The sequence below is a fragment of the Anser anser genome (genome assembly GCF_964211835.1).
Source record: "Anser anser genome assembly, chromosome: 3".
In the NCBI taxonomy this organism is placed as follows: Eukaryota; Metazoa; Chordata; class Aves; order Anseriformes; family Anatidae; genus Anser; species Anser anser.
Window position 1 is genome coordinate 31,682,162 of NC_139722.1, and position 26,611 is coordinate 31,708,772.

The 26,611-nt window shown below is 40.6% G+C and overlaps 1 protein-coding gene across 2 annotated transcripts in view; it reads left to right on the plus strand.

Moving 5' to 3' along the window:
* The window catches only part of SMAP1 (small ArfGAP 1), a 91,388-nt gene that overhangs the window by 10,311 nt on the left and 54,466 nt on the right, over positions 1-26,611 (plus strand). For both annotated transcript variants that reach the window (XM_083832493.1, XM_083832494.1), the window contains exons 2-4: positions 12,860-12,993; positions 13,683-13,768; positions 17,190-17,265. In XM_083832493.1, the coding sequence (XP_083688619.1) occupies positions 12,860-12,993; positions 13,683-13,768; positions 17,190-17,265 (296 nt within the window). The remainder of the gene's footprint in view (positions 1-12,859; positions 12,994-13,682; positions 13,769-17,189; positions 17,266-26,611) is intronic.

Consider the following 26,611-nt stretch of genomic DNA (forward strand, 5'->3'; position numbering starts at 1 on the left):
GTTTTAAGTAAGACTTAAGAATACAACAGAAGAAATCCAGGCTCAAGATTGCGTGCTGGAGGATCCTTTTAAGTTTTGGGAATATGTTTTGAGAGCTGATACTTCTCGAGCACCCTTGATTCCACTCTAAACACTTTTTAAATTGTGTATGTGAAAATAAATGCAACTGATTACTTTGGTGGATTATTCAGTTTTTCTTCCTGGCTTCTGAAGAAACGGATATTTTGCAACAAGTATTTTCCAGCCGCAACTACTCATCTTACTACTCTAGGAAGTAGTAACCATGTTGGGGGGGGGCGGGAAAGCTTTAGAAAAAATTGAGCAGTTTTGTTTTTTTCTTGTGAAACACAAATCTAGTTAGAGCACGTGTGAGGAACACTGCTTAGAAGGAAATTGCTCTTCCTTCCAGTTGCGTGTGGCTGATCTCATGGTGCATGATACCTGTGTGTTGACAATTGTCTGTCATGCAGGAACATTTAACTATATTCAAATAAATTATAATTAATCTAGTGTCATCTCAGATGTGCCATAGTTTTAGGAAGCAAAAAACTTTTAGGGAAAACGTGAAGCTCATTTCAGCCTTGTGTGGTGTGATACCTTCCGATTCTGTCTGCCCTCTTTGACCTCTTCTTTCCCATGATCTTTCACTTAAGTTCGTACCCTGAAGTCCAGAGCGAGTGCTGCTGTGAAGGTTAGTAACATTACAGAATCACAGAATTGTAGGGGTTGGCAGGGACCTCAAGAGATCATTGGGTCCAACCCCCCTGCCAGAGCAGGCTGCCCAGGTAGGCGTCCAGACGGGCTTTGAATATCTCCAGGGAAGGAGACTCCACAACCTCCCTGGGCAGCCTGTGCCAGTGCTCCGTCACCCTCACCGTGAAGAAGTTCTTTCGCATGTTGGTGCAGAACTTCCTGTGCTCTATCTTGTGGCCATTGCCCCTTGTCCTGTCCCCACAAACCACTGAAAAGAGGTTGGCCAAATCCCTCTGTCTCCCACACCTCAGGTACTTACACACATTGATGAGATCCCTGTTAATAAGATCCCCCCAGCGTTGCTACAGTCAAACTTGGGCATCATCCAAGAATGGGGTTACACTTATGCTCGTAGTAGGCTGTTCCTGTGCCCGATCTGACACACGTCAGTGTTGTGGGGTGGCCAGATACGCTCTCAGTAGGTAAGAAGAGTCACTGGTGCAGCATCACCACCTACGTGGTGTGACATATTTCCCCTGCAGAGGAAGCGAGGGGAGGCGGTAGGTGTGGGAGGAAGGGCGGTGAGTAACCCCCTGGCGTGAGCACGGATGGTGTGGGTTAGTCCCCCAGCTGAGCACTGCACAGCCCTTTGCTCAGTGCCCCTCAGGGGATGGGGGGGAGAACCAGAAGGGTTAACGGGAGAAAACTTGTGGGTTGAGGTAGGTAATGGGTAAAGGGAAAGCTGTGCGTGCAGTTAAAGCAAAATAAGGAATTGGTTCACTGCTTCCCCAGGCAGGCACGTGTTCAGCCATTTCTAGGAAAGCAGGGCTCATCGTGTACGATGGTTACTTGGGAAGGCAAGCACCATAACCACCAGCAGCCTCAACCTTTTTCTTTCTTCCCCCAGCTGAGCACAATGTTGTATGATATGGGCTGTGCCTTTGGGCAGCCTGGGCCCCTTGCCCTGGCTGTGTCCCCTCCCAGCTCCTGGGGCACCCCCAGTGTCCTTGTGGGCAGGGCAGCACCAGGACCAGGAGAGTCCTTGGCTGTGTGCAAGCACTGCCCTGCAACAGCTAAAATAGTGATGTGTTATCAGCACTGTTTTGGTCACAAACCCAAAACACAGCAGCACAGGCTCTGCTATGAAGACAACGCCATCCCAGCCAAGACCGGTGCAAGAGACTGGGCAGTCTTCACAGATGCTTTCGGTCTGTTTCTGCAGTCCAGAGACTCGGATTTGGTGCTCTGCTTCTTGTCTGCAGACCTGGGTCTCTTGTTTTTTCTCTGCATCTTTTTCAAACGTAGGTTCACGTGGGAGAGGTGACGGCGGTGTGTTTGCCTGCTTCGTAATGCAGGGTGTATGAGGGAGAGCAGCTCCTGGTAGTGAGGGCTGCGCAGAGGCTGTGGAGTTTGGGGAGTGTCTGCTTGAGCTGTCTCTTCTTCAGCTGCGTTTGAGTAAAAATGGTAGAGGAAGTTAATGTGATTACTAGATTGATAGTCTGGTAGGTAAAGGTAATTTTTCTTTCTTGTTTTATGGCAAATAGGCTGTATCATAAATCTGTCCTGTAAGCAAATCTCATTTCTGTGTTTTTGTCATGGTTTAAAGAACTTAACTGCTGGCTGAAGGCTTTGCAGCAGATGCTTCTACAACCTTGGTCTTGTGTCTAGCTACACTGGGGCACCTGCTATATCCCACCAGAGTAGCACAGATTTACATACGTGTATGTTTCCTCTTATCAGTGGTACTCCGAATTCTTAGCTATCAACTTATAAAAACATTTTTGTAAGACCTTACTGTTCCCTAAATTTTCTTTCATTTCTGCATATAAAAGGAATATAAATTGTTCACTTTAAAAACAATAAGCCTTTCAGCAGTTCCTTGCTGACGAGGGAAAAATTGCAGTCAAGACCACCTCCAGAAGCCTCTTACCAGTATGTAATATGCTCCATGACTGTGTCGTCTTAGAAAATACCAGATGCTGTTAAGAGGAAATGACTGCTTGCATGCTTCTTTCTTGCAGCTTGAACTCTGACATGAACAGTGCTTTTTTCAAGCAAACAGGCCGAGTAAAATCAGAGCACTACTCCTCAACCGAATTGAAATTTGATTTCTGAAATTGCAGGCGTATTGAATGTGGCTAGGTTGGCACCGCTGACACTTGCCATACCGAAGGGTTTGCTTTTTGCCTTTCCAAAGGGGATGCTGCGGCGTGCTCCTGTCCTGCGAGGCTGAGAGGAATACAGGGCCAGTGTCCGTGTGCTCTGCACACGCTGTGCATGTGTGTGCTCAGTAACCAAGTATTTCAATGAGGAATGTGTTTTATTTAAACATCGTCATCCTATTTGTAAGATGAATAGGAAATCTTGGTGATATTTTGGGAACACACCTCCCAAAAGCCATTCTTGATCTCTTTTCTCTTACTATTCCATGAAGACTGGCCAACTATGTATGGGATATATGTATGTGTATAACTTCACGATGAACTTGGAAATACTGTGTTTTTATTTGTTAAACAACTTAGCATTTGCATCATATCATTCCCTAATGTTTGGTGACATTATTGTTATTATTATTATTATTTATTTTGGAAAAGCAAACATCTCAGAGTCTCATTCAATCAAATTCAAACTCTTAGTAGCTGGCTGTCAGTAAGGCCAAAATACTTTGATTCCATCTCTTGTCACCTTACAAAATTTCTTAGCTAGTAGCAATTTGGCATGAGTAAAATGCTGTTTGTGAAAGAATAAACTGACTTTTCCTGTGTATCCTCAACAGCTGTAAGTAGCCAGTCCTGATCTGCATACTGCACATTGCTCATATTCCTAAGAAGTTTCCCAGATAAGTGGTTTGATGTTTGAAATGTTGTATGACTTGAGTGTACTCCAGAGTTAAAGTAGTTATAGCTTTGATTTATTTTTTTTTCCAATGAAGCTGTATGTGGTTATCAGATAAATCAGGTGAATTAGGTATATTTTATTTTGTGCCTTAAACAGAGGTGGAAGAATTTTCATGTCACTGTGGTACCATTCTAGTTCAGGCTTTATACACTTGTTGGAATAGGGATGCTGTCTTTTAAAACACTTAACACTTACTGATGCTGTGGAAGCAAGCATTAGCGAGCTGAAGGACTAATTAAAACTGGCTGATAAGGATTTCCCTCTGAGTTGCAGAGGTGGAGCACAGGGGGAGAGTCTTGTTCAGATAGCCAATGCGTGGCTTCTACAGTTAGGAATAAGACTGAGCTTAGGTGTGTTGTTGTTGATGACTTTGGTGAAAAATGGTTGTCCAGATGGAAGAGACAAACTTGGGGGCATCCTGTCCTTGAAATTCTACTCCACTTACCAGATTTTGGCTAGCAATAACCAAGCAATGCATCCAAGTCTCGTCTTTGCACCGTTCCTGCAAGAAGTCTTGAACTGCCCGATTCTCAGCGGTTATTGAGCTGGGCTCTGGAGCAGCGTAATTGCTTGAATTGCTTGTCTTCAGCAAAACTTCATGCCGTTGAGTTTAATTGTACTTAAAACTACTAAAACAGCTGTCTTGTTTGAACTTTTCCAATGCTTTTTTTTTTTTGATGTAGCAAACTTTAAGTTTGTTCTCACCTTCTGGTCTTGACTATGTGTCAAAACCACCCAAAAGCCTGCTTTGAGAATAGCAAGGTCTAAGGGAGGCATAAAGTAAGGACTGGAGCCACCATCAGACCTGAACCTGTCCCATGGCAGAAGCAGCTCCGCTTTGCATGTGGATGAGAGAAGGTAACTGGTGTGATAATACCATGAGATCTGTTTGCATGGTTGGTTGTTGCTAATTGTATATAACCTGCTGGAAATTGTAATGTGACCTTTCCTTTTCCTAATGGAGGAAGAGTCTCATGATCAGGACCGAACTTCAATGAAACCTTTGTAAATCTGCCTTTGGTCCTGATTCCTACTTGTGACTTGGGATGTTCAGTGACCTTTTGGGTCATGTTTGTCACAACTGTCAAAATACAGGCTTATTACTAAGCCATATGGAAGAGATTTCTAATAATGACTTGGAACAAGGTGATCATTAAGGTCCTTCCCAACCTATTCTGTGATTCTGCAGATCTGTTTAAGCTACAGACTCCTGTCACCTTTTTTTTCAGTATAAAAGAGCTTTTTGCTGCATGCTTTCACATCTGAAAAGAACATGAGGAGTGCACTCGCATGATTTTCTTAGCCTTTGAGTATGGAGGTAAAGCAGGGAAGCCTCTGCTGCACAGGAAAAGAATGAGCTTTCTGTGGGGAAAGACAAGAATGAGCTTACTGTGACACAAGACTGCTTCAGGCTGTTTGTTCCTTTTAATCAGGAACTAACTCAGTGCAGCAAGTGGTAGGTAAATAGTCCCGTATCTTCAGTTTGTAAAGACTAAAGGTTCAAGGTCCTTGAAGAACGCTTTATTCAAGAGTAAAGATTCATGTGTTGTGGTTCTTGCACAGTTTCCTTTGTGTAAAGGTCTTTGTGTAAGATCCTCAAGATTTTTGCTCTTTCTGAGATCTGTTCTTTAATTCACAAAATCTGATGTATTTCTTCCTGGCTTCTTCTTCCCGATTTGAAGACTTAACTGATTGAATAGATATGATTAAGATTGTAGTTACATTATTTTTTGTTTCTGGGGTGTTTTTTGTGTGTGTGTTTTGTGTTGTGTGTGGGGGAGTCTGAATCCTACATGGTAGGAGATGGTGGATGGGGTTCTTCTTCTTTCAGGAGAACTGAGCAGCTTCCAGTGAGGCTGGTAAGAAAGTCTCTGAAACAGCAGGATAATACTGAACATGTGTGACAGTACTAATACTGCTTTTGAGCATTTTAGTCTCGTCATGATTTAATCCCTGTCTCAAGTGTATTGCCTTGAGGGGAGGAACTGATAGGAGTCTCTATGGTTCTGCCTCGTACTTTTCTTCTTCCGTGTGTGGCCAGTGGAGGTGGGACTCTTGTGTTAGTGGTGCTGCTTGTTGAATCACACAAAATACAACTGCTGCTTACATATTTGTCTTTTTTTCCCCCTATATATCTGATACATAAGAACACTTGTTTTCTGTTCACAATTCTTATCTGAATCTCACCTTGGAGAAATGAGATGTTTCTGGAAATGTTCATTGATAACTTCATTTAAGTCTTGATTAGCAGAGCACTTACACAGCCCAAATTGTGTGGGGAAGTCGTGGAGAGAGCACTGCACGAGCATGCTTATGCTGATGCAGCCACCCAGGCTTTGGTAAATCTTTGGCAGAAGAAGTGACTCTTTAGGAACTGGCTGGTAACCATTAGGAGATGTGTAAATCTTCTTGCAGTTAATTCGCTGTTCCACAAGATGGAGCCAGTTATTTGACAAATAAAATCTGTCAGCCAGCTGTTCTGTTTGGAGGAAGAGCAGCGTACTGCAGTAACTTTGCTTGCTGCTCGGGGCACAGTCAGCGACATTGGAGTGAAGGGAAGAGCCACGGAGCTGGAGTCTGGCAGAAGACGTGGCTGATGTTGGCCCAGAGAAGTTTACGATGGACTATTTTGAGATGCATAGGAGTTAGTGCTCTGTTACCTGTAGTGTTTGGCTTCCTTCCTTCTAGAATTATTATTTTTTTAATATGTCCATGTGGGAAGTACATGTGCTCCTGCCCTAGCCTTAGCTGATAGCCTGTAGGCTGTTTTGCACGAGGTAGGCACGTGCACCCACTAATGCAACACGTAATTCCAGCAGTCCGGAATAAAACTTAAACTTCGGACTTGCAGGAACTGATGTACCTCAGCCCACGGTACCTTTTGTAATGCGCTATACTGGCCTCAGCATTGTCATTGCTCTTGTTTTTCTTGCCCGAAGACCTGGATCAGCTGTACTCACCAGGCTGTTTGTGTAAGCTGTATGTACACGAGCAGGGTGCGTCAGCAGGGCTGGGGATGTTTATTGCTGCCTCTTTGATCAGCTTTCTAATACAACCAACTAGAACGCTTTGCCCAAAACGAACTGTGGGGCTGGGGAGGAAAGGGCTGTAAGGGGCACATTAAACATGTGCGAGGAGCTAGACCAGTTTAAATAATATGGAGGAGAAATATATCAGCAGAAGTCATACCCTGAAAAGGGAAAAGTGGGAAGATTTTTGAAATCTGTTCAGAGAAAGCATCTGGTTCAACAGAAAATACATGAAAATGATGCCTATTTTTCATAAAATTCATACTTTGAAATCATTTTAGAATATGTGTCATGTGAAGACAGATAACTTCAGCAGCTTAAAAATTGGATGAAAATCAACTTATGTGAAGATTTGTGTTTAAAATTGTCAGTGACTTTCAGGCTCTTTATTGGTTAGGTTTAAAACAGCTGAATTCTGATGTTGAAATATTGTCATTTTTTTGGTAGCTGTAGATATTTTTGCAAGCAGGGAGAAGTTCTGCACAATAACTGTAGGGGCATGGAATTTCTCTGTAAGAGGGGGAAAAAAAGCTCCTGTCAGTTTGTCTCTGAAATTCACAAGTTACCTGGCAATTTCTAGCAGGAAAACTTGAGACATGTCGGGAAATGTTGAGCCCTGTGGCTATACTTCTTTCATTCTAAAAGTGTAGATGGTCTCTAATAAAACACTGCTTAAATACTCGAAATATGTCACAGTCAGTGGTGTGTTTGTGCATCTGGTTAAATTCTAGTTTCCAATGCAAACTTGACAGATGATTCCTGGATGCAGGTGAATCCGGCAGTGGCCATGGCTGATCCCGGTGAGCAACCAAACACACACCTGGGCTCTCGCTCCCCTCTCCTGTGGGTTGGGGAGAAAACAGGAGGGCAAACAGACCTGAGGGTCGACATAGTGACAGCTGAGTAAGAAAAGGAAAAAGCCCTGTGCACAAGGGAAACTGAGGAGTTCATTCCTTGCCTCCCATCAGCAGGCAGGTGTCTGGCCTGGAAGGCAGGGCCTCAGCACATCTAGCGGTTGTATGGGAAGACAGACCCCATAACCACTTATGTCCCCTCTTCCTCCTCTTCTCCTGGGGCTTTTCCTACTGAGTGCAGTGGCGCAGTGCAGGATGTGGCACAGGGCACAGCCGTACGGGCTGCTGTCAGGGAACGCTAGCTGGCCTGGCCAGAGCCAGCCCTGTGGGAAACATCACTTGCTTTTTTTCCGTTAACATCTAGGAATCCAAATTAATTTATGTGAATGTGTAACAACTCAAATACAAGTTTCTGCTTGGGTTTTACAAAGCTTGCCTATTCTAGCTGTTTAAATTTTAAATTGAAGTTTTATCACCTTTCTGCTTCTTCAGAAGGTAACTGAATTGCAGCTACAAATACAACTAAACACGCACGATAAACCATGTGTGGTTGTATTCGGTACTGGTTATTGTAATGGTTACTTGTTAATGTCAGACCATCCTAACAGAGATTTCAAAATGTTCATAAGAATAACCTAGTACATTCAAAATCTTGTTGTGCTGGTTTTACTCGAGTGGGCAGCCGAGCTCCACCACAACCGCTCTCTCACTCCCCCTCCTCAAAGAGGAACAGGGAGAAAATACGATGGGAAAGGGCTCAGGGGTTGAGATAAGGATGAGGAGATCGCACAGTAATTATCATGACGGGCAAAACAGACTCAGCGTAGGGAGATAGTAAGATTTATTACTTACTACTAACAAGCTAGAGAAGTGAGAAACAAAGGAAAGAAACCAAAAGCACCTTCCCCCCCATCCACCCTCTTCCACCTCCTCCCCCCGAGCGGCGCAGGGGAACGGGGGGAATGGGGGTTATGGTCGGTCTGTAGCGCTTCTTCTCCACCGCTCCTTCTCGGTCACTCTCGTCCCCTGTGCTGTGGGGTCCCTCCCATGGGATGCAGCCCTTGCTGAACTGATCCGGCATGGGCTGCCCACAGGCAGCAGCTCTTCAAGAACTGCTCCAGATATGGGTCCGTACCATGGGGTCCATCCCTCAGGAGCAAACTGCTCCAACCTGGATCCCCCACGGGCAGCAGCTCCTGCCAGGTCACCTGCTCCTGCGTGGTCTCCTCTCCACAGGCTGCAAGTCCAGCCCAGAATTTGCTCCGGCAGGGGTCTTCCACAGGCCGCAGCCTCCGTCGGTGCAGGTCCACCTGCTCCACCGTGGTCTCCTCCACGGGCTGCAGCGTGGAACCCTGCTCCACCGTGGTACTCCATGGGCTGCAGGGGGCCAGCCTGCTTCACCAGGGTCCTCACCCCAGGCCGCAGGGGACTTCTGCTCTGGTGCTTGGAGCACCTCTCCCCCTCCTTCTTCACTGACCTTGGCGCCTGCAAGGCTGTTCCTCACTCCTCTCACTCTCCCAGCTGCTGTGTGGCACAGCGTTTTTCTTCCCCTGTCTTAAATATGCTCTCACAGAGGCACAAAAGAACATCACTTACTGGCTCAGCTCTGGTCAGCAGTGGGGCCCTTACCAAACATGGGGCAGCTTCTAGATCCTTCTCACAGAAGCCACCCCTATGGCCCCCTGCTACCAAAACCTTGTCACGTAACCCCACTACGCTTGTCTAGATATGTTTTCTAGAAAATAGCATGTAGCAGCTGGCCTTACCTAACTACCTAGTAAGAACTGAAAAGTAAACTTAAGTCTAATCAGTAGACAACGTAGAAGAGGAAAGTTTAAATGAAACAAATAGTTTTCATCTTTGAAGCAGCAATCTGCCTTTGGATTAGTGCAGTGTTTTCCTGGGTGTACCCAGATAGTGTTTGAGAGGCTTCATGGCCTGCTGGAGTGGGCCACCATAAACACATTGCACTACAAGTCTTGTGGCTTTTCTACCTGCATTATCTTTAGCCAGTGATTAAAGAGGCTCAAAATATTTTTAAGCAGTTAACTGTATCTTAAATGACAGAAGAAGTTGAAGTGGATTTGGTGTCAGAAATGGTACCTTGATAGCAGCATAGAAAGTTGCTGAAGTTCAGCCCAGCCATTCTAGTAAGAAGCTTGTATTAAATGGCTTTCAAAAGAATAAAATTAAGTATTGTATTAAAACTTACACCAGACAACATTTCCTACTAACATTGGCCAGTTGGAGTTGCACTATATCATGGCAGTTCTTGACAGGTAGCTTTGTTACTGCCATGTGAAGGTGTTTTAAATAACATTAATTAACCGTCATCAACTTTAATGTTCAGTCTCCATTGTTGAAGCCAAATGTCTGTTTTCTTATGTCAGTAGCAGAATATGTACAGCAGATAAGCTAGCTTATTTTTCTAAACTTGTAAATTGTTTGTTGAATCAATCCAATTTACCCTTGAACATTTCTGACATGGAAAGGTTTGCAGGCTGCCAGCTTTCTGGCGAAGTTGAGAAAAGCTCAATGGCATAAAGTACATACTCCTGAGCATCGGTTGCTGCCACTTTGCTTTTGCCCGGTGTGGTTCTTTTTGTTCAGACTGTCCTATTGTGAGTACAACAAGTGTTTTGGTGCCCATACAGACAAATTATTTTATAACTTCTCTTGCCTACTGCTTACTGTGGCATAATTGATTTGTATTAATTACTTTTTATTTGAAGTATTTAATATTGCGCACTGTCATTAGTCTGAAATAAATTCAGGGGTTACATGTAGCATTTTATCTGGCCTCAGGTTTATTAGTGTTATTCCACTGCTTAGTTTGTTACTCTGTTGCTCAGTTAAGTTTTATTTCCCTGAGTTATTCAGAAATAAGTAAAAGTTAATGAACTTTGAGCTTCTGGGAAAACACAAAACCGTTCCTCTCCAGGAGAATAATAGCTGTTATATATTATGATCGTACTGTTTGTTAACAATTCTAAGCTAAGCTATTAAACTACCAAGTTAGCAATCTCCCTCCTCATTTGTTAAAACAGATTTTGGTCATGTTGAACCCTAATCCCAGTCTTGTCTTGTTGATGTATATGGGGACTGTAGCTGAGAAAAATCTGAGGAATAGGAAACTAGATAGGTGACCTAAAGAGCAGCGCCCAGCCAGAGTTGTATAATGTTTTAAAAAAGAAAAATGAAAGAAAAATGGCTGTGTAAGCACCCTATAGGATAAAAATAGGGACAGCACATAGATACTACAGATGATTATCTCCTGTCCTTGTAGTGACCTGGTCAAAACGGGCTTTCCTCTGTGTAACCCAGGGTTGTGCATTCTAGTTTGGGGGCAAAATTGGACGAGCTGTTGGGTGCACAAGACCTTGCCATAGTTGTTTTTAAACCATCATGGCTACATTAAGCAACTGCACAAGCTAAGGTACGTTAGCCACAGCGGAGTGGCTAATGGAGTATTTAGAATAAGTTTCGTCTGGTGCGTAACTGCAGCTGAAATTTGATTAATATCTTGATGCAAGCAGCCTGCACATCCTGGAGCACTAAAACTTGTGGTAGTGTACATTGCTAGTGGGGTCTTCCTGCACTCTGGATCTGTACAGACTGATTGAACAGGGTGCTTCGTGTGTGGAGCATTTTATGGGGGGGAATGGCAGGTCAGGAGGCTGCTAGCTTTTGAGTTCTTTTCAGGTGTATATTGCAAATAGTTTGACTGTTAGTTCTTACCTGGTGAGTATTTCTGTAGAAGTGTAGTTTGTGCAGGGTTAGTTTCGGTGAGTAATTGTTAGATCTCCTGACCCCTGAAATCTAATTTTATCATCGTAGCACTTCTTTGTAAAACTGCCAGTCACCTTAATCGTTTTGGTCTTAAAGGTCAAGCGCTGGACATCAGGGGTCTGGCTTGTTGAGGTCATGAGCAAGACAAATTAAAAGCAGAGTGGCTACTCCTGCCGTAGCTAGTAAGAGGAACGCCTCTTGCAGTAAAGCCAGGGGACCTGTGTATGTACTAACAGTATGTTAGTGTTGTAATGCTAACTGCTGCAGTTATGTTAATGGTCTGGGTGTACATCTGTCCTACAGAAGGGGAAAGTGATTGCTCAAAACAAGCTCCAGCTCTTCAATGTGTGTCGTCTTTGCTTCTGGTTGTTAATTATTTAATCACTTCAATTCTTTAGAGTTCAGAACTAGATGGAGTTTAAAACACTGCCTTTCATACTGGCGGTGTTGAGAGCTGGAATAAAACAAGTAAGAGTCATGGAATCACTCCAGGACATGGTTGGCTCTTTTGGCTTCCAGGGCACGCTGCTGACTCACATTCAGCTTGCTGTTGACCAGAACCCCCAGATCCCTTTCTGCAGGGCTGCTCTCCAGCCTCTCGTCCAGGTGCAGAATCCGGCACTTGCTCTCATTAAACTTCAGGTGCTTGATGATTGCCCAGCCCTCTAATTTGTCTCAAGATCTCTCTGCAAGGCGTCTCCACCCTCAAGAGAGTCAACAGCTCCTCCCAGTTTAGTATCATCTGTGAACCTACTTGGTATGTGTTTGAGTCCTGCATGCAGATCATTTATAAAAACATTAGAGAGAACATTAAAGAGCATTTGACTTGAAGTTACTACAGTCCCAAATATCCCAAGTGTCTGCGAGATTTCAGGTCAGCATGTCCTAGGTCTGTGTCAACATGTTTCTCAGCCGCATTAACAGTGATAAAGTTCATAAATCATCTTGATTCTACGGGAAAATTCATTGGGCTGTGAATGGCAGCTCATTAAGTAGTTCAGGCATCAAGGGGGCTGAATATATTTCATTTTCTATCGTATTTTGTCTTGGGTATTTTGATTATTTGGCATTTTAAATCTCTGTATAGTATCTCTGTATAATCATTCTCTAAAAACTTGCATGCTACTGTTGCATATGTGGGGTATTAAAGGATTTGGTGCATTCATATAAGATCGCTCTGCATTTAATTTGAAGCTTGGTACAGATGCGTGTCTTAGGTGGCTTTGAATTGGAGAGAAAGGGGCAACTTCTGATTTTTGCTGATACTTGGATCTCATGCGTAGCCATAAGTGTTATTCAGAATGTAAGCAAAATCTTGTTGCTGCTGGTAAGCCAACTTCTTAAAGTTTGTTTGGAGTGTGCTTTGTAGCTAATTGAAATGTTATGTGATATCAGTTAAAAGTAGAAAGTCATAAATAAAATTGCAAATGATGGACATTAGTAGCAGTAACTAGATGTAGATATCTTCGAGAAAGAGCTGTCAGCCTTTATTCAGACTTATTTATTCCTGTTGTCTGGAACAGAGTTGTGCCAAAGAAGATCTTTGCAGTATATGGAATTTTGAAAATAGCTAATGTGTTTCCCTGTTCCCTTTAGGTCCAAGATGGGCTTCCTGGAACACCGGTGTTTTTATTTGCATCAGATGTGCTGGAATACATCGAAATCTTGGGGTCCATATATCAAGGGTCAAATCTGTCAACCTGGACCAGTGGACACCAGAACAAATACAGGTAGAATATTAAAATGTTTTCAAATCGGAAGGAATTCAAGGAATCCTTTTCAAATGATTGAGTTTATCATGAATGTTTTACAGTCAAAGTAGAGAGATAGGAGAGCTACTGTGATTTTCAAATGTTTAAGGGCAACTTTAACTGTCTAGCAAGGTAACTTAATACCCCTACGTGAACAGAAAAGCTACATAATCAAAAAAGATGCCTGTAGTTTTAAGGAGTTGTATTTAAGAGTATTTATTCTACTTTCCTTTTTCCTCGAATCTTTCAAATGTGTTTCCATATAAATAAAATATTGAATGTACTCTCTAGCTCTTCTGATTCATTGTAAAGAGACTTTATAGGTATTACACGTGATTTTTTAGGTTTCATTCCTTAGGACTGAACAGACTGTAGTCAGCTACAGTCTATTCACAAATACCTAATATATTATTTAAACCTTTTTTATTTATAATCTTGGTACACAATTTGAATTACTAGAACAAGGGATCAGAAATACTCATGTTCATATGAATCTTTATTATGCTGAATGAGTTTGAGAAGCCGAAGCTTGTTAAGTGTTATAAATTTGGGACATCTGAGTTCTTTAAAACCTCCAGTGTCATTTGAGCACACCTTTAGCATTCTCACTGTCATGATTTGAAGTACAAATGGTCAAGAACTAACTGTTTTCTATCACTTTTCCTTAGTGCATGCAGGAAATGGGAAATACTAAAGCAAGACTACTCTACGAAGCTAACCTACCAGAGAACTTTAGAAGACCTCAAACAGATCAGTATCCTTTTTGCTTTAGTTTTCACATTGAAATGACTTCAAATGCTATTTAGATGTTAGGACTATTTCAAGAAAATTCTGTGGTTGGCATCTCGTTGTTTCGTTGATACCGTTGTGTAAGAAGTAGCAGTGGAAGTTGGGGACGGTTCAGAAAAGGTTTAAATTACTTCAGTTATAGCAAATCTACTTTGTAATGAGATTTGGCAAGCCCCATTTATTTTTACTGTCAAAAGAAGTGACTTCATAAATTCCATATATGTAAGAAGTTAGAGTGATACCAGAGAGCTCTTGATTCTGTCTCTATCTTGAACTAACTGCCAGCTGAAGTTAGGAGCATTTGAACAGGAAATAATGAGCTGAACAGTAGAGAAAAATAAGTCATTGGATCTTACGCAAAGTGAAGTACAGATTTCTTCCTCTAGATTAAGTATAGTTTAGTTTTCTGAAGTTGAAGTGTGTGCAGTCTATGAACTATGTGAGCATAGATGATAAGTATGGGAATATCTGAGTAAACCAAACATCCTGACAGCTGCCATTTGTGTTGGTGAGCGTTTATCACCAGGTACCTGGAAGGGGAGGGTTGGAGGAAAAATGGTCTGCCATTGATGGAACGGCTCTACTCAAAAATTAGCTTTCTCAAATGTACTGAATCCTTTGGATAATTTATAATAGCATTAACCTAGGTTTGTATTAGCCTCTGATTTAGTGATGGTACTCCACAGGTAGGATTTGCTTCACCTGATCTTATTGGAACTCTTAACTGTAATGAGATACTAAACACTTACTGTTAAGTGAGCTGAATCTTTTCCCAGCTCTCACAGTCTGACACAGGCTATAGAGGCTGATAAACTGACTTAGCTGTAATTGGATCCGAATCTTCTTCTTCTGTATCCAAAAGTGATCTTGGTTCTTCTGTTTATTAGATGCTATGCTTGATATGTAATGTGCCAAAGATTTTTTGAAGGGTAACACTCTTCATTTTAATGAGCACTTGGGGAAAAAAAAAAAGGATGTGTTTCTTGACGTTCCAGTAGCTTTTGCATTAAATGTACATAGGTTTAAGAAAAAAAAGAAAGGAAGCACATAGTACTGTAGTATCCCAGGTGTAATACTTAGATTAAAACTCAAGCAAAAGTTGACCTTAAAGACAAATATTTTGTACATACTGCATTTGAATTTCCTGGTGCTGTTGCAGGAGAACTAATAAAGCTTTGCTTGAACCTTTGTAGTCAGTTAAGACCAAAAGTTGCATTAGCTCTGTTGCACAGTACATCTCAGACAACAGAGGTAATCAACACTTCTGTCTCATCGGGCTTACTTTAAACTTTCAAAACAATCATTTTCTTGACACTGTATACCTTGAGATAATTATATAGTCTTTTGTCAGTTTCTAGGTGGTTGACTTGGTAAACTGAGTTTCTTTAATTGCATATGTCCTCTTTATTAAAAATACAGTGCTAGAAAAGAGGATGACAGTGTTTTCTATTTTAATTCTCTTCTCCCTCAATTTTGGCAGCTACTTAGCTGCTTGACATTGGTAATAACTGCTGTGATATGAACTTTTTTGCCATCTTTTTGACCTTTTGTATCAGTACAAAATCATTATGGTCTCGAAAGTATTCTGGTTGTGAATATTCTTAATATTCTGAAGCAACTTTTGGATGAGTTGTGAAAACCCTTTGCCTTACAGTGATCGCTTTTGTATATATTATTCCATCTTAGTGTTTAATTTCTTGTAGCGCTATAATGTGCATTCTTCTACTTTCTGGGTAGTTGAATGGAGAAATGGAGAAGCTTGCAGGGTTGGAATCTGCCCAAAATCTCCTGATAAAGGTCCGCCATCACTTCTGCTTGATCACAAGACTGACCTTTCTAAGCATTTTCATTTTGTCTTGTACCTGACGGGGGTCCTCTGGCCTGGAAGCTAACTGAAGGTCTTCTTGATCTGGACATCAGTTTACTGTTTGAAAGTGGTTTTGTTCTTAGAGTAGATTAATTTTTCCCCCCTTTGTTTTACTTGTCTCTTAAAACAGTTTTGGCGTCTGTTGAGGTTGCATTAAATTATTCTGCTAACAAGGACACAGAGGGTTACTGACGTAAGGGTAGACATCGTTCAAAACTTGGCATACATTAATGTGGGTTACCTTGAATAAAGAGGTATCTTTCAAAATGCACAACTTAATACCCCAGTGTAATATTATCCCGAAAAATTAAACCTTCCGAAATCTAAAAACTTCTGATTGTTTGGTATGTATAAAGAACAACATATGTATAGCTTGGTACTAAAATTTTAAAGAGCTCAATATAACCTTAAGAATGTAGATACATTTGAAAAGAGTAAGAAAATAATGTTTTCTTTTTGCAGCTTTTTTATGAGGCAAGTGTTTAGGTGACACTTGTATGCGATTTGAAACTAAATATTATTGTTGAAGATAAAACTTGGTGTGCAGAAGGAAGCAACGGAGTGCTCTGAGCTCAGCGCTAATCTTAAGAGATAGTACAGGGAACTAAGGTAGTTCCCCTTGATTGAGGAAAAAATGGTATGGGAATTAAAGATGCAATGAACCTGAGCTTTCACAGTTGAAATTTTGATTTCTGAATGGATAATCATATTGCCAAACAGATTAGTTAAGATCTAAAGTTTATTCTATAGACACCAGAGACACCAGAGAGTTGGCTTTGCTAAAATTCAAGTACTCACTCTGCTTTGGATGAGGTGCTTTATTAAGCTGAGATAATACTTGAAGAAAATAACTATTGTTCTTCCTGTATTTGAGCTATCAAGTTGTCTGTTCTGGTCTTCCATGCTAGTATACTTGCTGTTATTTCCACCTGTGGTTCAATACCTTCTTATCATTATTGCTTTAGTTTCCTTTCCCTTCCACAGAGATGTTTGTTGTAGTGGAATATTCTTATAGAGGACTTGCTGATCCCAGAGGACTTTTTATGATCAGCTTTTGACGCATGCTATAATTTGTGCAAATCAAAAAACGGTGCATATTTCTCACCTGTTTTTCTGAAGAGAAAGTGTTTTTTCCAAGTTACGATGATAAATGATACTTTAATTATTTAATGTATTTACTGTGAGTACCTTTGCAAGTATTTGCAATGCTATGGTTCTGCAGCTTATAAATACCAAGTGCAAATACCATAACTGTAGAATGCTGGGTTACTTCTAGTATATCTTTTTGATATTTCATTAAGAGGTGAAAATGACTAATTTTCTGCAGTAAAAAACAGCTCTTTTTGGACAATACAATAGCAATTGTTCTGTCCAGAGTGGTTTCTCTTCTGTTGTTTTAAAATGACAAAATGGGTTGGAACAAAATCTGCAGTTCTTTAACTTGAATAATCTGTCAGCTGTTTAACTTACTGTTGCTATTTATCTGAATGCATATTTTCCTTAAACTAGCTGTTTCCAGAGCCGTGGAATTTTTCATCAGGGACAAGTATGAAAAGAAGAAGTATTATGATAAAAATGCAGCAAATACCTTCAATGTAAGTAAACAGTTTCACCAAGAATTCTGTCACTTTTCTTACTTGAGAGCTATATGAGAGAAATGTAGGAAACCTTACACACGTTAAAATGTCTTTCACAGTAGAAAACTTTTTGATACAGAGCTAAATGCTTTATTTTATCTGTTGAAATCTATTCCTAGATTCTGTAAGTACAACTTACGTTGTCTATTGCATTTTTAACAGCAAACTGTTACGATCCAACAAATAACTTTCTTCAAGCCTTTTATTTTGTGGTGTTTTGTTCTTTCAGTGATGGATAGTTCTTTAACAGTATACTTTTGAGTCCTTTTTGAGTGTCTTTTTCTGTTGTAGAAATAAAACAGAATTACTGTTCCTGTGTACTTTGGTTTTCCTCTTTCTCTGTAATATCTTGATGAGAGGTCCTAAGGTGTTTTGGGTCCCTTTTGTGAGGGTCTTGTTGCTCTGATAAAATGTTCGAACCTTGCTTCCAGTGAGGTGCACTGTAATAGCAAATGAGTAATAAGACAATACAAAATTAAATAGTTATGCATTCACTGAAGTAAGCTGGTGAGAGATTTCCTTGCAAAGCAGTTTTGAGAATGTCAGTCCTTACTGAAGTTCAGAATTCATTAGTTTTCTTGATACAGCAGTTCATGGGGTGTACAATCTAGTTCATACATCTCAATTTTTATATAGGTATATGTATGCTTAAACTTCCATATATCTACATTATTTAAGTATGGCCTAACACAAAACTTATTAGTCCATCTTACTAGACAGTGAACTTTGACAGGGAAATGAGCGTAAGGATGGGAGTAGAGACTGAATTTATGCTGCCTTTGCCATTTGAAAAAATGGATCTTCAAAAGATATTTTTATTTTAGAAAATCTAGAAAAATGTGGAAATCAGAGAAGTGAATTTCATTAAGCATTACTGAAGTAGGGGAAAGGTTGCCTCATTTAAACCACAATTTGTATTTTACCTCTTGAATTACACTGTTAGCTACCTCTGTTATTTTGATTACAAGGTAGAAAATAGCAACAATCATTTAAAACTATACTTGTATAAAAAGTTCAGAAGACTCGCAAAGTACTTTTAAACACAAAACCTGGGTGTCTAGTATAAGAGTCCACTGCTGCTTTAGTATATTTGAATGAGTAATCAGATTTTGCTTGTTGTACTGCAAACTAATATAAATCGTTTTTGACATAGCATTAAGAATGGAATCCAGAAAAGCTGGAGAGATGCACGTTACTGCTGAGTAGGGAACAGCATTTTATTTCTTCCTACCTGGACTTGTCTTTCATTGACAAGTATAAATTGCATAATTTTTCTGATTAGGACCAAAATCTGATTATGAAATGTTTTAACAAATGGACAGATCCTGCACAGTCACATTTACCTGCTTTTCTTCAGGGCCATCAGACATTGGGTTTGAGGTAGGCAATTTTTTGCTACAGTAGTAGCAAAGTCCTAAAAGCACACAGATTTACTGAACTAGTGCAGTGTCTGTCATCCTGGTCTGCTGCTTGTTTTCAGTTGCTCTGCTTGGCTCTGATCCCCAGCCCAGCTCATGCACACTTGTGTTTTGTGTGCCTGGTATTCCGTGATCATCTCTTGTGTGGGCTTTGGACTGACAGGGAAGAGGAAGAAGAGGTGAATTGAAGGTGGGCCTTCGTATTCTGCATGTGTGATGCACGTCTTTTCCCCTCCTGGGTGCTATAGACAGGGGAGGTACCTGCACCTCCAGCAGATGGGGGTGTGTGAGGCGTTTGAGAAGAACGGGGTGAGGACAGTGCTGCTGGGGTATGAGTTTCTGCACACTTGTGTGGCAGTGGTGAGGAGTTTCTTTCTGTGGTTGTGATGATGTCTGAGAAACCTACCATTGTCCCACCTTTCCAGGAGGTGGCTGAGATTCCTGCTTGTGGTCTGCAGCTCTGTCAAGTGTTTCAATGGCATCAAAGCAGTTGCTAGCATGAGCCTTTTATCAGTAATAGTCTCAGGAGCTGTGGGTTGTGAACAGTTTAATTTGGAGATACATATGTGTATTGTCATCTGGTAAAATGAGTCCCTTCTGGGTATGAGCAGGTAAAACAAGTGCAAAAATAGGCTTGCTAGACCTTCAGGGCTGCTTTCCTTAATCAAGTGATTTTGCTGAAGTGGTATTTAAAACTTCAAGGGACTTTCCTGGATTTGATTCACTGTTAAAGGTGCTTGTGATAAAAGCTTCAAGCAGCATAAAAATTGTACGTTTTAAGAGAATCTGTTCAAAACCATACACAATTTTTCATAGATCAATTTTGGCGAGATCATAAGCTTTTCAAGTTTGTTAACAGCACAATGCCTGTGTTAATGTATTCTGTCTGTTGGAGTCAGGAGTGTATGTGTCAAGGCTCAGCTCTTGCTTCTGTGGTTATCAGGATTCTTGTATCAAAATGTTAATTACTTGAGGTGTTTTTTCTGACAAGAAGACTTGTAATACTAAATTGAGTTTTGAGAGACCCTGACTATAATAACAAATTTCTCTAGTGGCCAGCCTTGTACTGCCATCAAACACGCAGGCTAAAAATAAGCAAATATGAAAAGTTTAATTATTCTTTTTATATATTTTTCATTTTTTTTCTATTTAGCTTCTGCTAATATTGCAATATTTGACTTTGTTTTATTCTGATCAGTGGAAAACAACAACAACAGCAACACAATGAATAAATAAGCCTGCAATGAGGAAAACGATTCATTTTATTTTTTGTGTCCCATGGAAGCATCCTCAGATAGACTGGGTGCATATGACGTGGTGCTGAGTTTGCACAGCTGAGTCGTAACTTTCCTGTGTTTTCAAGCGTTTGGTCAGAGGCAAGGTATGACCAACAGGCATGGAACGAGGCAGTAACTTCTGTAAGCTCCACGCAGCCAAATTTAAATCAAGCTTTATAAGCAAGAGCATCTTTCTTTGAAGTTAAGGTGTAGTTTAGGGAAACGTAATCCTCAAGAACCCTTTAAGGCAAGTGGTTTTCACTCGCAAAAGCAATTATCTTTGAGCCAGCCCAAAGACTGGGAATTTCAGAGTAACTTAATGTGTGTCAGCTCTTTGAGGAATTGTTACTGTTGTAATGATCTGTAAATGTGTAGATACAGTTGTAGGGTTCTGACTGTGACTAAATTGTCAAGACAGCTGCATGGTATTTATTGTATTCAGGAAAATGTATCCTCATTATCAAAGCATATTCCATGTAAGCAGTGTAGCCTGTGACAGAAGTAGTATTTCTCAGGCCAGTGCCCATCATATTTCTCTTTCAACATTAATTAGTCACACTGGTATAAAAGATTACCACTTCCTTTCTTAGGAAGTAGTTCATAGCCCTACTGTGGTGAGACCTTGGTTTGTCAAGATTTCTAAAGACCAGTTGCTTAAGGAAGCCAAGTCTCTCAATCTGACCAGCTGCCTTCCTGGTATGCTTTGTTGTGATGGAATTTTGAAACATGCAGGACTTCATGTTTGTTATGCTTTTTGTGAACGTTTGAATTTTAAAAAATGAGGAATAATACAAATAAAAACATGTGAAGCTGACTGTGTTACTTGGGAGTGTATGTTGGCTTTGTGTGAATGCTGTGGGATTTGGCATTGCTAACAGCAGGAACTTTTTTTTGCTTACTGAATAATCACTCTGAGAGCAGCAGTAATTGTTAACAATTGTTAACAATTTGACTAATTTAAAATACTTCCAACATAATACTGTCCACCTAAATCTTATTTTCTGCTGAGTCCCCATGTTTTTGAGCAATACGTAAGCTGTAAAGGATGCCAAGTGCAAGGTGAAATCTATTAAGATAAACTTCACACAGGAAAAGGATCGGGGTCTTTATGAATGTGGTGCATCTAAGATAGGGCATTGTGTACAACTTGCTGTGCACTGTGCTGTGGTATTTGACTTGATTTACCCCAAAAGCTTGTACCCAGCAACTGAGGGCTAGCATCGCTTCTGTAATTAGCTACAGATACTTGCCAGAGGTCAGGTGGTGTGAGGTGATTTTGCATGTTAAAGCTCTTCCTCAGGTGGGTGTTGATGTGAAACTGTTCAGGAATATCATTCCACTTCAGACTTGCACCTGAGTTTCACTTCCAAGCAAAGGCAAATCCTTCTGTACTCATCCTATGTTTTTGTTGTACAGAATTGTTGTACAGAATCCTATGTTTTGTTGTACGAGAACTGAAGGGTGAAGCACGCAGAGTGGTTTCTCCTTTTACACTCTCAGTTGTAAAGACTGTTGCTTAGTAAATCTGTTGTTTGCTTTAGGCTCTCATTAAACTCTTTATGCTCTTTTATTTTCTCCTGGAGCGCTCTTAGATGAGCACAGCTTACAGTTACACAAACACCTTTCCACAAAAATCTGAACTCGTCTGCTTAAATTAATGACTTGAAGGACTTTGCCAGACTTGTTGCAGTAAATAGTAGTGGAGCAGATGTAAGCCTAGTCAGAGACACAAAGTATTCCAAGAGAACGTAATATAAAACTGTCATTATTTTTAGGAGAATAAACTGCCTTGCTATTTTCGAGGGCTGTTCCCTGTTACAGCAGAGAATACTTACACAGCTCTAAAACTGGGTGTGAAAGGGGATTCCCAAATGGGAAAAATACTGTACAGGGAAGGCAGCTGACTGTCTTAACTCCCTTGATTTTCAGTCTTTTTTTCTGATTGGGCGTTTCTCCTGTATTCCTCCCACCAGACCTTAGTACAACTGCAGATAATTCTTGTTTGTTTTTTTTTTCTTTATTCCTTTTTTTTTTGTGTCTGGGATATATTGATATCTTTCTGGATTACTTAATATTCTCTTACTTCCTCATACCACTTTGTACTACTTCCAAGAAAGCCGTGGATGCAGGCAGTGATGCAGAGCCAGAAAAAGAAACTTAGGTTGTTAAGACTTCCAGGTGCAGCCTGTAGTTGTCCAGCCTATGTGATTGTGCAATGGGATTATTATTATTCTTATGATTTTCTTCTGGTGATATTTTCGTTGTTGAAGCTGTGGCAGATATAGCTATTCTCGACTTTCAGGTTGGGTTCTCTTTCCCAGTTCTTGTGAAATTTTTTAATCTGTATTGCAGAAACAATGTTTGCCATAGGCTTTGTAACACCACTTGATGATGTAAGATGTTAAATGTGTTGAAAATTGGTCGTATGTAGTTCATTAGTAAAACTTATAGGCTGAAAAAAAGACAACAGTGTATTTACAGCTAATGGTATTTTTAGTTGAATTATTATAATTTTTGATTCTTTTGAAACACTCGTATGACGCTGAAAGCAGATTGGTTTGCAACTGAAGCAGCTTAGTTTGAATGCAGGCTGAGGAGTGTTCTCAGGAATCTATTCAGAACATCACAACAATTGTTAGGCCGGTTTTCCCAGTGAAATAAAACACGTTTTTAAGTATTAACTCATTTTGGTGACTATCAAGACAAAGCACTTATTTGACAAGTACACTTTTTGGCCTTGTTTCTTTCCCTTAATTCTCTAACCAACTGAAGACAAAGTACTTGAATCCAGAACTGGAAATGGGGAGACTGCTTTTAGAGATCACTTTTTAGTCTGGAAGAAGTTCAGAGATATTAGACTTACCAATATTAGTAAGTGTAATAATTAAACTTGAAAGGTAAGACTGCAACTGCTTCCCCTCAATACTTGTATCCTAAGAAATAGATAAGCATTATCTGCTCGAATAATAGGAAGGTGGTTCCTAGTTGTATAGGAATATGAGTGCACATCATCGTTCTCTCATTGCTAAACAATTTAGCTGATCCCAAAGCTGCTGCTGTGCTTAATATTCATATATAATTCCTGCCTAGCCTTTAGTAGGTTTGTCGCCAGTATGTGGAATGATGTCTGAAGTGGCAGTAGTGGGTGGAATTTGCCTTCCTGTTGAAGGGAAGGCATTGTGAAAAGTCAGAGCTCTTGGCTTGCTAAAGGTCTGAACAGAGTTCATGAAAGAGCGTTGATTGGGTGTCTGTGCTGGGGCATGAGTTGCTGCCTGATTTTTGGTTACAAGTGGAATGATTCAGTGCAGTGATTATACCCAACAATGTGAAGTGCTCAAAGGTTAGCTTGTCTCGTCTTCAGCAGAAGTTGTTTGTTAGCTCTGGAAAGAGGCAAAATCTTTTTTGAAAGCTTTTTCTGAACAGAGCATTCATCTTGACTGATGATCTCTGTATTGAGTTCCAAATACTTGTAATCAAAGCTGTACACCTGGTAAGGTGGCAGGAAAGCTGTTAATGAGGCCAGGTTCTTAGATGCAGTGGCCAGGAGAAATTATTCAAGTTGCACAGAGGTTTGGGAGATGGTTTGCAGCCATCCTATTTTCTAACAACAACAACAAAAGTAGCACCACTTTGATATAAAATAAAAACTACCAAAAGACAAGCTTGTTTAAACTTTTGTTTATATCCAGTGCAAAGACCCTTATGCCATACGAGTAATAAGGAAAAGAAGCAGTGAGGTCACTGTTGGTTGTGTATAAAGATGAGCAATGTAGGTATTAACACGAGTAATCTCTGCAGTTTTTAATGAAAGTATATAAGAGAAGAAACAGCACAACTTCTAAGAATGCCTGTGGAAACTACGATATTCAGGGTGGATGGTGAATCAACTTAAGCTCCCTCCAGATACTTTCAGCCTCAGAAATAATGAACTGGTACAACTTTTTCCACTACATGTAGTGTGAATATATTATAATGTACTGATGATACTGAGAGAATAAAAAACAAAGTTCCTACATTTTAGAAAGGGTGTGAATTATGTATGCAGCAGAAGTTTTATGTAACTCCTAAGTTCATGGAAAGAAAAGAATAATGGGTCTACGTTTTCCATGCTTTAAGATGCTGTGTATAATTTAAGAGATTTGAAATCAGGCAACTGGATGAAATGTGATGTGAATTTAAAGAATGTGGTAACACATTTTCCAGAAAGTTATCTTAAAGGGGATTAGTGTTGTAAATTTATTATGGATTTAAAATATACCTCATGGGCAATTTAAGGTGGAGAAATTGGGGTATGATAGAGTAGGTGAATGATTGCTTTATAGTAACAAGCATTGAGAAGCATTCAGAGTCATTGGCCTGGAGAGAGGTTACTGGTGGCTTAAAAACCAAAACAGCTCTGCTCCCAATATTACAAGATCCATAATCACAGAATCATTAAGGTTGGAAAAGACCTACAAGACCATCTGGTCCAACCATCCCCTCGTCGCCAGTGTCACCCACTAAACCATGTCCCTAAGCACCACATCCAACCTTTCCTTAAACACCCCCAGGGATGGTGACCTACCACCTCCCTGGTGTTTTTAACAATTTTCCTAAGGGGTCTATGAAAAATTTGTGAATCAAGTGATAGAAAGTACCTTTGAAATACGCTAATCAAGAGGAAGCACAAAAACACCATATGAGAATGACTTGAGGGCAGGCATAATAAAAGTAGGATAAAAAATATTTTGCAAGATCGTGCTGTTAAAACGAGTTAAATTACAGAATTGCAGAGTAGCTGTTTGCCTCAGTCATCATTGTTCCCCACCACTAGTTATTTATGCAGATTGGTAAGATTTCTTCCCCCTCAATAGCTTTCAGTCAACAGTCTCAACTCACTAAGCCTCTCCTTGTCTGAAAGATGCTCCAGTCCTTTAATCACCTTAGCAACTCTTGACTTGTTCCTGTCAGCCCATGTCTGTCTTATGCTGGGGAGCCCAGAACTGGACACGTTGCTGACACACGTCCAACTTGTTCACCAGGACCTCCGTGTCCTCTTCTGCAGAGCTGCTGGTGATGGACTGTCCCACTGTGTGGGTCATCAGTGAAAAAGTTCAGCAATACTGACCCCCGTGTCAACACCTGGGCATACCACTAGTGCCTGGCCTTGAGCCCAGCATTGCCCAGCAGTGGTTAGGCGAATTGGTTGGAGAGGCCAGGGTGTGGATTTTCTGTATGCAGCTGCATTCTCAGTAGTTGTCGTGTGCAGTGTCTCTTTTACTCCATTTCCATAAGGAACCAAGTACGTTCATTAGAGGAGTAGTTAACACAACAGGTGGATTGCCTAGCTGCAATTTACTATGTCCATGTAGACAAAAATTCTGCCAAAGCTGAAATCGGTAGTGATTGAGTTGCCAGTTCAGTGTCAGTCATGAAAATGTAAACGATCCTGGTGTGCAGCAGAGCAGGCATAGCCACTTGGGAGGAAAAAAGGTTTTGTTGTGAAGTGTTGGGAAGCTCTCACCAAAGAGAGCTGTTTTCCCTGGAACAAATGTGGAAAACATCTGTTGGGTTGGACAGGGGAAATGGAGAGTGCTCCAGTAAGAGATTAAAAGCATCTGTTCTGTTCATCCAGTGTCAGCCTTTAATCAAGCCATGTTGACTCTTGTAACATCCCAAGAGGGTAGATACCTGAAGGAGAAGCTAAGTAACCTAAAAAAACGTGGGCAACCATAGGTATGGATGCTCTTGAAGTTGGGGAAAAAAATACGTATTTTGCACTGAAGTCAAATACTATTTAAAAACAAACAAACAAAAAATCCTCCCACGACATTGAGTCATTGCATCTCTACTTGATGTAAATGTTATGAGTGTCTGTACTTCTGCACACATCCAGAAAGAACTACAGGCAGGTTTTGCACAAGCTTCGCTGTATTCCTGAAATGAGATGCGAGCACTCTAAAGGAATGGAGGGGGGATGAGCACGTTCAAAATAGTGACCGCACAGTAGTACTGGGTTCTTTGAAAAGCCAGCTACTGCTGTGTTTTGTGAAACGTGGGGCATTGCATCTGTTCTCTGTAGCGTCCAGCAGATAAAGCTCTGAATGGCAGAGATGTTTTACTGGCAAAAAGCCATAGCAGTTAGCCTAAGGAACTTCTGGTATGTTAGCATTCTTTATACTTCTTTTAAAGAGGTCTACTCTTGAAATACTAAAAAGTGGTAAGCAGTTCGTTGTGTGTATGCATCTGCGAGGACTCTGTAATTGCTACCACTTTGAAATTGTTTTTTTCAATGTGGTTGGAGATGTGCAGTAATAAAGACAATGAGAAACACACCTAGTAGCCAGACTTAAAACCTGCCAAATGAGTATGGAGTAGTCCTCTTGATTTAAGTTATTTCCCTGTGTATTGTGTGCGTTTAAAATGGCCACTCGAGGGCACCTTTGCATTTGGTTCAGCTGCTGACTTCCTGAATGTATTGACCTGGTTTGGTAATTGACTCACTTTTTAATATCTTGAATCTTCTGAATGACAGCACCATAAATGTCAGGTGTAATGGCAGCTTGTTACAGGTTTCTAAAGATTTAACTTGAACTCTCTAATAAAAAGTTAAATAGTAAAATGCATTAG